At 43.1% G+C, this 12772-nt stretch overlaps 1 protein-coding gene across 3 annotated transcripts in view; it reads right to left on the reverse strand.

Moving 5' to 3' along the window:
- The window catches only part of dclk1a (doublecortin-like kinase 1a), a 60277-nt gene extending 51267 nt beyond the window's left edge, over positions 1 to 9010 (reverse strand). Inside the window, exons 1-3 of one of the 3 annotated variants that reach the window (XM_023805348.2) lie at positions 8676 to 8898; positions 7659 to 8085; positions 4707 to 5053 (exon numbers count right to left, since the gene is read on the reverse strand). In XM_023805348.2, the coding sequence (XP_023661116.1) occupies positions 4707 to 5053; positions 7659 to 8043 (732 nt within the window). In that variant the 5' untranslated portion in view covers positions 8044 to 8085; positions 8676 to 8898. Of the gene's footprint in view, positions 1 to 4706; positions 5054 to 7658; positions 8086 to 8675 lie in introns of all 3 variants that reach the window. The other 2 variants (XM_072701999.1, XM_072702000.1) reach the window with 2 other exon arrangements.
- Positions 9011 to 12772: the final 3762 nt, after the last annotated feature.

The raw sequence follows: 12772 nt of genomic DNA on the forward strand, positions 1-12772 counted from the left end.
TCAAGATATCCTCTGATTATCAGTTCCCTTCCACCTGTTCATTTTTTTCTACGCTCTGAAGATGTACCTTACTGGTAGCTCAGAACTGTTACATCTGGGCTAGTGGTTGGAACCACAAAACAAAGCAGTGACAGTTGTAACTCCTAAGACTACTTTCATCTGCTCTATGGAAGGTGTCCAGTCACAGTCAATGAGCAGATGTTATGCACAGCAATGACCTTTATACCATTCCACAAGCCTTGTTCCTTGTTTTTGGAGTTAGGATGTCTGTGGTCAAGTCAAGTCAGATTTTAACAGGCACCATTGTAGAAATCAAGGTCTAACCCAAAAACAAGACTTTATAGCACTTATGGTATTTTTTTATGTTTAAACAATGTAACATTTTACTAAACCCTTCATTATATGTTCAGTGCCTTGGTAAGAACCTCTATATGCTGTACAAAAGTGTTTGCAAACACTAACATCAACAACTACATGTTGCATTAATTGAGAAACTTTAATTAGAAATGCCTTCATGCCACTGACCTGGATGAGCAACTGGATGATGAATGGATAAATGGATGGAATAAGCAATGCATTATGCCTACATAATACAGACGCTCGCAGGGTTATGATGGTCTGTGTTACGATATTTCAACTTTACGATTAGCAAATGTTTTTCACTTTCATAATAAATTATATCAGATATTCAACTTTTTCTATAAATTATGCTTTGTGTTAATGATTTTGCCCAACTGTTGGCTAGTGTAAGTGTTTTAAGCATGTTTAAGGTAAGCTAGGCTAGGCTATGATGTTTGTCAAGTTAGGTGTACTGTATTAAAATGCATTTTCGCATTACCATAGGTGTATTGAAACATCAGCCCACCATAACATGGGCAGAGGCTGTACTTATGATATGGAAATATAATTAAATTATACAGAACAAAACCTTATGCAGGCCTCCTTCTTTAATGCTTTATTTCAGTAGCTGACCAAGGTGCTGGTTCATACGGTGAAGGGCTCTGGTGAAACAAAAAGGCATCCATCAGGCATCAAATCAGTGCCTGCGGACTTTTCTGGAAGCAGTTGGTATCCCATTACACTTTTTGTTAATTTGAGCAGGAGCCAGGGAAGCGGCCAATGGATGAGGCAGCTGAAGTCAGCGGTCAGAAAAAGGCCGGGGCTCTGGCGTCACGACTGCGCAGGCTGGCAGCTAGAACACCCTGACCTGCTTTTTAGGGGGGCTGAGGGGGAACTGGCCTTCTCCACTGCAGCCAGGATGTGACGAGGATGACATCTGCGCAGCACATCTCCTCTGCTTAGCCCCTCCCCCAAGGAACAACGTGCACTGAATCGAATGCACATCTTTGTGGTAAGTCACAGGTAATTGACAGGTTCCACATAAAGGGAGCAGCTCCTGACAGCAGATTGGGTGCAGGTGTGTGTGCGTGAGCATGCAGAGACATCAGTGCAGAATAAGAGTGTCAGAGAGCGTCAGAGAGACGAGAATATGTGGGCGGAGGAACCAGCAAAGAAAAAAAATACTTGCAGCTATTCCTGTCTTTTCTTTGTAGGATCGGCGGATATAGAAACTGTGTAGGCAAGTCTTGGCTTCTCATTCATATCTCTCTCTTGCTTTCGTCTTTCTCTCTCTCTTGGGTTTACTGAATAACTCACACTGAATATATATATATTCAGTGTGAGTTATATATGCAACTGTAAAAGTTAGTATTTGGTTGCTAAACTGGTGTGTTTATCATGTGCAGATTAGCATTTTAACACTGCCAGATACCTTACCAAATCATCTCCAGGTTAAGCACACAGAAGGGCTGCAGGGGCAACTCGAACTAGCAGCCTTGAGGCTGTGAGCCCAGATTCTTAACCGCTATGTGACCTGCTGTGAGGGAACATCATGCGACTGCTCCGGAGTGAAATGTTTCACACTGTCTTGCTGCGGCTGAAGCTGCTAATAATAGATCAGACAGCACCGCAAAAAGATGTAATTTCAGAATATATCATATTTAAATGTTGATATATAACATCAGTCACTGTGCAAGTATCATAGCAATCAATGTGAGTGATCCAGCAATTTTGGAGTCAGAGCTGAGAAATACTGGGTGGAATTTCATGTAGAATGTCTCCTGACAATTCCCTAAAACTGAAAACACAACTGAAAACATCCCAGTTCTTGATTATCCAGACTTCACCTTTTAAAATCTCCAACCCCATCAACAGAATGCTAAACAACAATGTCAAATAACTGAATGAGTCGTTAATGGTCACATCAGGTCACATCTCCTCAAACGTAAACTGGTCGTAAACTTCAATTAGTTAGTGCTGGGTTTTCAGGAAACATGCATAATTATGTTGTATATCTTGTTAAATCATCAGTGTAATGCACAACCCTGCCTGCTTGGGGCGCCATACTGTCCATGTGTTTGCCGCAAGAGCAGGACAGAGCTTGTTCTCTGCATCACAGTCAGTCACTTAACACTCTTCACAACTTGAAGGCCTGCCTAGGGAATGATCCGGACAAGTCATATTTTGGGGTCAAAGTCCATCTTCATGGATGTATACTAGAAGCATCTGGTGGAGGTCCATGCTGGGAGGTCTATGCTGGGGTACTGGAGAGGAGGGTCCGCCCGTTGGTCAAGCCGTGGATCCAGGAGGAAAAATGGAGATTTCGTCCTGGTCGCGGAATGCCGGACTATCTATTCACCCTCACAAGGATACTGAAGGGATCATGGGAGTTTGCCCAACCAGTCTACATGTGTTTTATGGACTTGGAAAAGGCAAATGATCATGTCCCTCAGGAGGTCCTTCAGGAGTATGGGGTAAAGGCTCCATTGCTGTGGACCATCATGTCCCTGTATAAACGGGGTGAGAGTTTGGTTCACATTGCCAGCAGTAAGACAGACTCGCTGGTTACTGCCAGGACTGCCCTATGGACAGAATTTCTATACGTAGCAAAGGAGTGGAAGAAATTTCATCTTTGCTTTTCGCACATGATGTGATCCTGCTGGTATTGTCGTGCTGTGACCTGCAGCCTGCACTGGGGTGGTTCGCAGCTGAGTGTGAGGAGTCTGAGGCCATGGTTCTCTACAGGAAAAGGGTGGATCGCCCTCTCCTGGTGGGGGATGAATTGCTGCCTGAAGGGGAGGAGTTTAAGTATCTTGGGGTCTTGTTCCCGAGTGAGGGAAGAAAGGAGTGGGAGATCAACAGACGGATTGGTGCAGCGTCAGCAGTAATGAGAGAAATGAGCCGGAAGGCAAAGCTTTTGATCTACCAGTCGATCTACTTTTCTAAGCTCACCTATGGCCATGAGCTTTGGGTAGTGACTGAGAGAATGAGACTGCAGATTCAAGCTCCAGAAAGGAGTTTCCTCCACAGGGTGTCTGGGCTCAGCCTTAGAGATAGGCTGAGGAGCTCAGACATTCGGGAAGAGCTCAAAGTAGAGTGGCAGCTCCACCGCATCAAAAGGAGCCAGTTAATGTGATTCCGGCACCTATCAAGGATGCCTCCTAGACAGCTTCCTGGGGTGGTGTTTCGGGTATGTCCAACCAGGAGAAGGCCCCGGGGCAGACCCAGGACACACTGGAGAGATAATATCTGTCAGCTGGCCTGGGAACACCTTGGTATTCCCCAGGTTGAGCTGAAGGAGGTGGCTGGTGAGAGGAAGGTCTGGGCATCTCTTGGAATTTGTGTGGCGGGGCATATTCATTTTCCATCTCGCCCGCTTGCTCATATTCACACCCAAAACCACACATACAACTGCGTATACATAAATATTAACATACAGAAAAACGGTGTGTCCAATTTTCTTTCCACACTAGGCTTGTGCAATATGATGAAATAATTGGTAATGATATTAGACAAATAACCCGGTGATAATTGCCTTTGTCGGGGTATTAGGATTAGGCTACACACCAAGCAAGATAACAAAAATTTCTCATGTGGCGCTCAGTTCAGCCTATTAGCATAAGTTTCCACCTTCATTTTTAAAAAAGACACACGTGATGAATACCTTTGGCACCTACAGGAAGAGAGCATGATACATCCTGAGATGGCTCACGGTGTTAAAAGTTTGAGAACCACCAGACGACCAGTGACCAGTTTTTAAAATCATCATTAAATTCGCCCCACCAATCAATCGTTTTCCACAGGAATTAAATAATGATGTCACGTCTCTCTGTTAATCAACACCCCACCCCCCAATCAGCAAGATTTAATGCCAGTTATGTAGTGGATTATCTGTATATCGTTTTTTCGTGCAGTTTTTCTTTCAGCCCTGCATCGTTCCATGTGTGTTTCTATTGGGGAGGGGAAGTGTTGGTTGACTCAATATTACAGACTAGTATTACAGTTTATCCCAATTTTTTTTTATATATCACTTAATTTTCTAAAATGTTATTCTTGGTCACACATTTCATATCCCCTGCCATACAGGCAGTAGCCAGCCTGTGGTGCAGTAGTTAGCACTGTTGCCTCACATCTCTGGGACCAGGGTTGGAGTCTCTGCCCTGGCTCTGTGCATGTTCTTTCTGTTTTGTCAAGGGGTTTCCTCCGGATTCCCTGGTTTCCCTCCGCAACCCAAAGACATGCTAAGATTTATGAATGCGTGAGACCTGTGATGGCTTGGCACTTGGATAGGAATAGGCTCCAGACCCCTATGACCTTGAAAAGGACAAGCGGGGATGGGGGGCTACAGAAGCATCTTATACTCTCACCTGCTTCCCATCAACAGTGTAGAGCTTCTTAACGACCCCAGAGTCGAGCTTGATGGCATCGGTGATGTCACTGAGCACCTGCTCGAAAGAATGCGCCGTCTTCTTGTTGAGCAGGATGCGCACAGCCTTACGCGGCTTGACTCCGCTGCGGACAATGGTCACCAGCTTGGGCCTGATGAAGTCCTTGCTTTCCCGGGCTTCCTGAGGGTTGGGCTTGGAGCAGGCCAAGGAAGGGGGAGCTCGGCTGGACACGGCAGTCTTCACATTCACTGACCAGTTTGGGCTGACATTCTTGGTGTAGTCCAGTTTCTTGAATGGCTCTACGGAGCCACACACATAGCTCTCACCTGCAGTCCAAAAAAATTTTTTTAAAGTGAATCCACAGGACAAAAAGCCCATAATGAGCACATGTGAGAACATTTCAAACATAATAATTCACCTGCTTAATCCACGTGAGATTTCCACTTAACAAATATATGAAGAGCACTTTACCACATTCACATTAAATACCTAAGGAGTAAAACAGTATCATGTCCCTGGGATTTCAACACTGACCATCATTTTATAATGGCTCCATTTCTTTATCCAGCACAACACCAGCTGGACCAAAAACACAAGTTGCTACTGGAAAAATATCTATCCCATCAAAACGGTAAATTTATTTAGCAGGCAAGGATCAGAGACCAAAGTTCAGATGGCATTTCTGGAACAACAGAGGTTAAGGGTCTTGCTCAAGGGCCCAAAAGCCTTATGACTCTGTTAGTCATGAGATTTGAACCAATGACCTTCCCATCAGATCCTAGCCCACAGAGCCATATACCGCTCCATCTGTGCTTTTGTGGTTACCTTAACACAAAACAGATTGTAAGTGTGTAATCTCTTTGTTGAGATTTAGACCCTGCACATGTTTAATTATACAGCAGTTACATAATACTTATCCCATTAAGCCTAATCCTCACCATAAACCTAGCCCAAGCCTTTAAAACGATTATGAAATAATAACGAATCAGAGACATACATTACTGACTTGATACCTTCCAAGACCTTCCAAAGTCATACTATTAATTGAAGACAAACATGTTCCTCTTACAATGGAAAATCCCTGATCGGAAATAGACCCCCCATTTTCCCAGCATCTTTCACACGACAGATCAATGATAATTATCCAGCATCGCTGATACTCATTGACGAGTTTAAGCAAAAGCCGATTAACAAGACCTGACAAGATGGAGAAATGCACCCAGACAGTGATTACACAAATGACAGCTCTGCAAAGGTTAATTGTTGTGACTTTGCCAACAAAATGCCCCATTTTTTGCCATCTTTCACCAAGCCTGAATTTTTCCCCCCTTTAACATGATGTTTGGCCCACTTTTTTCAAGGTCATGAAATACATGATGTAAATCTTTTCCATCCACCAGTTGGGTTTACATACCATAATAACCTGTTGCAAATGTTTTCATCTGTGTCGCTGTTATTATCCAAAACTACTTATGTAGTATGTCATATTTATATTTAATTTCAACAAGTACCACAACATAGGCCCTGGAGAACGCTCAGCATAGGAGTCTTTCATTACAGCTTCGTAAAACCTTAAAATGTCACCACCTGAATCTCTCTGACTGTATGAATATTTGGTAACGCTTTACATTAAGTGCACCTTCATAATGCATTCATAAGCAGCATGTAAGTACACCTTAACAGCTTCAATATACATTAATAACAAACATTACATGATTATACAATTACAGTATAATGTTTGTTATTATTATATAATGTTTGTTATTAATGTATATTACAGCTTTTAAGGGATGTTAGGATGTTGAGGTGTACTTGCATGCTGCTTATGAATGTTCTATGAATACTTAATGAATACATTATGAAGATGAACTGAACGTTTTATGAATCCAATATAAAAGCATTATGAAGGTGCAGTTAATGTAAAGCGATACAGAATATTTTGAGTGTACATGTGCACATTGTTCTAGTCCAGTCACTGTCATAGGGAGAAAGTGATGGTCAGAAAAGTTGATGACAATGAGTCTTTACAACACACTCTTACCCAGCATCCGCCATCCAACAGAGCTGTGAATTATTACACACAAAAGGTGTGATGTCCACAATTATTGGCTGTCTTGCCCATAATGCCCACATAAACCACCCCCACTCTAACACGCACCTGCTTGCCTATTTTTTGATTATGCATATTACACATACGTCAGCAAGACACACTGCCACCCCCCCCAACCCAAACCCCTTGAAAGAAAATTACTTGGGCATATATCTGAACAACCAAAGGCTGTGCTGGAGAGCCAGTGACTGGGACTGAAAAAGACTTATTGGAGAAGCTATAATAACACATTATGGAAAAGAGGGGCGAGCAGAATTTTGGGGGGGTGGTTGGTGATTTTGGGTGTTTGGCAACCTCAGCTGACATTCGTTCGGCAGAAATCAATCCAGTGGATTGCAGTCTGTTATTCACAGCTCGATAACAGGAAAGCCAGTGGCGTACTCAAATTACAGCCCCATGACAGCCAGCTACCATAAATTATTCTTAGTAAAAAGGCAATTGTCGAAAGATATAGACTGGATTTTATTCCATTTGGGGTGAAATGGCATAATCGGCCATTCACAGGGAAACGAAAAAAGTCTATGTGGGTTCCTCTGAAAACTTACATCAATCTCGAAAGTTGTACTATTTTGATGGCAACAGGCAAACAGGAACCTCTGAAGACCAGAGCTACAAAACCACATTTACGTCTTTAGTTTTGGTATTATTGGGTCTGACGTGGAGAAAGATGCTCTAAAACTAACCAAAACTGGTTTGGACATGGCCAAGTAATGAAAACAAGAATGAGACTGTAAGAGAAAATAACGTGTAGCCGCAGTTTAAAAGTTTGTTTTTTATAATAACTTATTTTATACGAAGCCCCTGAAGTGGCGGAGCAGTACCTTCCACCATCTGGTCAACGTCCGTTATCTTTTTACTGCCGTCGATGGTGTAAATGGTCCGCACTCCCTGCGGCAGGTGGACATTGTCGCACAGGGAGCGGGTGAGGTCCTCCAGCAGGGTGTCGAAGGCGCGGAAGCGGTCCCGGGAGACTGCGTAGACAGCGCCGTTGAAGTGACGGTCGCCGTTGCGGTAGAAGCGCACCTTCTTGGCGCGCTTCTCGGAGCTGAGCGCCCGCAGCGTGCGCGCGCGGTACAGGCTGCAGTGCGCGCTGTGGGAGGGGCTCGGAAGCCCGTTGGCTCGCGCTGCCCCGCGCCCGTGCCGCCGCGCCTTGTCCCGCTCGTCGAAATGCTCCAGTTCCATGCCTCCGGCCCGGGTCGAACTCATATGGGAGCAAAGGCAAAGCGAAGATCACCCGAGGAATGACACCTATTTAGGATGAGTGGAGAGGCAAATGATGCAATTATAAGTATGTGACAGGTAAATGCTTAAATTGTTTTTTTTTTTAATCAAAAATTGCATATGTTACTTTACGCTCCGATTTGTGTCTGTAAATAACTTTGTAATGAGAAATTGTGAGGTTTTCTCTTTGTAAGCTCTAGGTCGTGACGAGCTTCAAACATCTGCTGTCACGACCCGCACAAAGCTTCTGAATACGAAACACGTTACTAGCTGCGTGATATCTACTGTAGGTGACATTTACTTAATATGTGCGATTGCAGCAGAATAATGAGAACGCTTATTGCAAATAATAAACACGACGGATTTTAACCTGCTGCAAATAAATATAAATGCCAAAACTTTCGGAGTTGTAGGTTATAAAATGAAGGCCAAGAAAACTGTAAAAACTGTTAAAATTAACTCTGTTAAAGGGAAGTAGAGCAACACATGCCTGATATATAATTACACGCCAGTATATCAGTATGTTTTTCTTATATCTCCTAAACTGCTGTCAGAAACAGGTGCGGTTTTGTGTTCGTTCTGAGTAAAGCATTAGAAAAGATTCGTGATCCGCTTACCGTCTGGATGACGCTTGATCCAGCCAACACGTTTTAAACGGGGCACTTCCCAATTCAAGACCAATAACCGAAAATGGTCCCGCAGTTTATCAGCCCTGACCTGTACGTCTCTGTCGTCCCGCGGATCTCCGTTGTTTTTAGGGAGGCGAAGGAAGCTGGAGTGCGGCTGCTTTCATCCGTCCGTCGAGCGATTGCTGTAATTTGCATTAGCCAATCCCTCTTTGAAACACAGCCCATGAGTCGGAGTCAGAGCCCCCCTCCTCCTTTGCACGGTGTCCCCCGAGGTGTTCGCCTGTCGCGCACCGTCTCCTCGCCATCCGCCTGGACAGACGCGCTCACACAATCTCTCTTTATCACATCTGCGCTCAGCATACCGTAGACATCGCATGTGTTTAATATGTTACATGTTTGCAAAACATGCATATAAGTTAATCGCAGAATGACCTTATGGGTTCATGTAACTGACGATGTTTTATTAGTTTTTCATATGTATAAAAAGGCGTAACAATTGAGGTTATTGCGCGTATAATTAATAGGAGATGTCTTTAATACGTATGCAGACGATTCACGCCGCAGGCTGTAGCGGGCTGCGGATTCTTCACGCTGCCTCAGCGCCAAGCGATGCCTTAAGGTCGCCAGAAAGAAACAGCTGGGGTATCTGCAGCCAGGGTGTCTGTGTAAATGTTTGTGCAAGATAATGATAATGTATTATAAAGAACAGAATTTGTTTTCCATGGCAATTCACCAGCGTTACAATCTGTGTGTTTTGTCGTGAAATATCAATCTGTGATACAGCATTATATTCCACCCCCGGCAAAATACAGAAGTCGATAGATGTTAAAAAAGACAAGGGAATTACGGTTTTAATAAAATGCGCAAAGCAATAAAGAACGAGTTAAACGTGGTAAATGTGCCACCTCTTCTGAAAAATAAAAGCTCAGGTTGCCTCCTCATATCTAGTTGATTTCTGCAGTGCTGGCGATTAGCAGGTAGTACTTTTCCAACCGGACCTGCTCCCGCTGCCCAGTCCTCTTCAGGCAAACCCTTAGGGACCTAAGAGACTGCAGCTTCTGCCTCCAGCCTGCCGTCTGGGAGAACACGCTTTCCTTCCAGCCCATTAAAATATCCAGCAAGGTCACTGGAATCTCTTTTGCAGTCAAATAATGAGATGCTGGGTCTGAGACATCCCAAGCACCAGAAGAGACTGGATAAGAGTCATTTCAGTTCATTCACAGAGCGTGAATGGTATTTGCAATGTTTTCAGTCTCTGTTACCACATTTTTAATGGGTAGCATTAGCATCAGCTCAACTGACAAGTCATGGAGCCTTTCTATGTGACATTTTCCCAGTGTGTAGTTTACCAGTCCGTTTTACTGGTTTTTAATGGAAAAACTCCAGTGTGTGTGTGTGTGTGTGTTCCATAAATCGCTGAGAATTTGAGCAACATAACCAAGTGAAGATTCTCTTGAACTAAAATCTTTTCGGCATGTATTGTTCAAACCCTAAGTATGTAACATCGACAATCACAATACAAAACATTTTATTTATGTTTATAAAGGATTTGATTTCCTGTAATGAACCCGTAAGTAAGGTCACAGGACAGACATGGGCAGAGGATGATGATGGTTGGCTGCATGGGTAGTTTCCGGTAACTAGGCCACACGTGCATGACTCAGGAGACTTACAGCCATAGAGGGTCAGTGGAGAAAATAATGATGCCAAACGCACAGTGTCAAGTATTAATGGTTGGGGATGCCAGGCGAGATGACAGGGAGAGTGGGCCTCTCATTGGCTACTTCTGACCGAGAGAGAGAGAGTGCTGAGAATGTAATTTACTGCCTGAGACTGTGTCTCACCCAAAAACATTGACCATGTTTGGATTTCTCAGACTGTATTGCTGTGAAATGACAGAAGGAAATGAATAAATATTAATAATAAACATTTGCTGTTTTTCCATTTCCAAATGCTCCATTTTGTTTGTCAGTCGTTGTTGGAAAGTTTCGTAAGTTTCCCGACTCCCGTATACACTGGCAACAAAAATCTTGGTTTTCCTCATGTTGAGCATCTTGAATTAAATTGTCAACAATGAAGAGGAGGAATGAAATAAAAAAAAAAATAAAGGGCACTTTCAGAGCTGAGGCAGGAAGTCAACTGCTTTCAAGCCAGACAGAGAAAAAAAAAACATGAAATGTGTTGACCTACTTCCACCCCCCCCCCCCTCCCTGATAGTGCTATCTGGTCTTCTTGATGTTTGGATTATGACACAGGCTGGAAATCTCCAAGCATTCTGACAGAGATTACAGGCAGCATGCCACTGGTTACTCTCTGCAAACGGGTCTCCAGTGAGGCGTATCTAAGCACCAGAAATACGAAACCATGTGTATGTGTATCATGTGGGTGCCCCCTCCAATCTCTCCTGACAGTATAAATGAATTCCGGACCTCATTTTTCCATTCTCACATTCAAAGCCACCCTACCATGTTAGCCTTTGTGCCAAATGGTTTAAGTGTTCAGTCCATCTCACTCATAATTCAACAAACATCACAGCAACTGCTACCAGGCATACAACCCTACACTGTGTAGTGCCAGACATGTCCTGTAGGGGGTGCACATTGTTGCCAGCCATTTCTCGTATCATAGGGAAGGTACTTTTGTATATATTCACATTACTCATTATGACGGCAGTGTTGGCTCAAGCTCCATGTCTTTCAAAATTGGGGAGGAAGTTCACCAGTGTTGCAGAATGTAACACAGACAAATTATTCATGAGTCTTTACCTAAGACAGTTGCTGATCGTTTGCCTGAATAGCTAAATGTGAAGTCCTGTGATGGGTTGAACCTGCAACTCCACTGTGTCTCCTGCCGTGGGCCCTGTGGGCTCTAGGCTCACCACAACCCTGTGCGGATGGATGGATGTTGAGATTTTGGCATGATATTCACTAGAAAAGGCAGCTAAACATATTTCACTGACCGAACAGAGTAAGAACGGCCATCCCACTAACTTCCATAACCATGGAAAGAGGTAATTTACCAAAAGGAAAATCAAAATCCTTTATTTAAGACAAACACAGTGACAGTAGTTTTCTTAATGTGATTAGATCAGCATGTTAGTTTTGCAGCTGGATTCTGTATGACGGACATCACAATAAAACTATTAAAAACAGCTTTTTAGAAGATTTTGTTTCAACCGACCAGTTGAGTATTCTATCACTGTGACTCTTTATGCTCAACTGGTCGGTTGAAACAAAATCTTGGTCTGGATTTATACTCTCTAAACCTGAAATTTCCGCTTCTGTGTATGAGAATGGATGTTCTGCTTTTATTGCCATATTCAAGGATTTAAAAGTGTAGGTGGTATAGATATGTAGTCAGAAAATTATGCAAATACTGTCAGAGTGTGACACAGACCAATGTGATCGTGGGAAATGATTCTGACAAGAGGAGTGACATTTGGAAGCAGGGAGTCGGGGGGTGTGCACACTCACGGTGAATCTGTCAGCTTGGCAACGTGGAAACATTTACGTCTTTTTCAGGTTGTGTCACTAGTGCATTTCGCTTCAGGTAAAGACAGATTCACTGGTTTTAACAGTTAGATTTTAGGCAAAATCAGATATCCTAGATTTTAGATAAAAACACTATAAAATACCTATTTTATCATAAGTGCTATTTACATTTGTTACTGAAAAAGGTGAAAATCAGAAAAAATATTTTAAAATACACAAGCAGTGCTGCCAGTCAAATGTTTTTCAAAACCCTGTATTTTCACATTTTGGTTAAACTTAACCACATCAGCAAGCAATGCAGTCGTAGTAAATAACCTATCAGAATGATTTTAAGAAAAAAGAAGGTGAAAGTGATGACATGACCTGCACATGATCACCTGATCTTTGCGTTGAATTGATTTGGGTTGATATGGATAGAATGCTGGACCCTCTGTGACCCGAATAGGACAAGCAGCTACAGAAACTGGATGCATGCATGGATGGTTGGATGGATGAAATGGTCAAGGCTACATTTGTGGGCACTTTTCCAGCAGCATTGGAGTGAACTTCAGAAAAATATTGCATAGTGTTTGTTCAATTGTAATCACTGTAAAA

This window comes from Paramormyrops kingsleyae, chromosome 18 (assembly GCF_048594095.1).
Source record: "Paramormyrops kingsleyae isolate MSU_618 chromosome 18, PKINGS_0.4, whole genome shotgun sequence".
Lineage (NCBI taxonomy): Eukaryota > Metazoa > Chordata > Actinopteri > Osteoglossiformes > Mormyridae > Paramormyrops > Paramormyrops kingsleyae.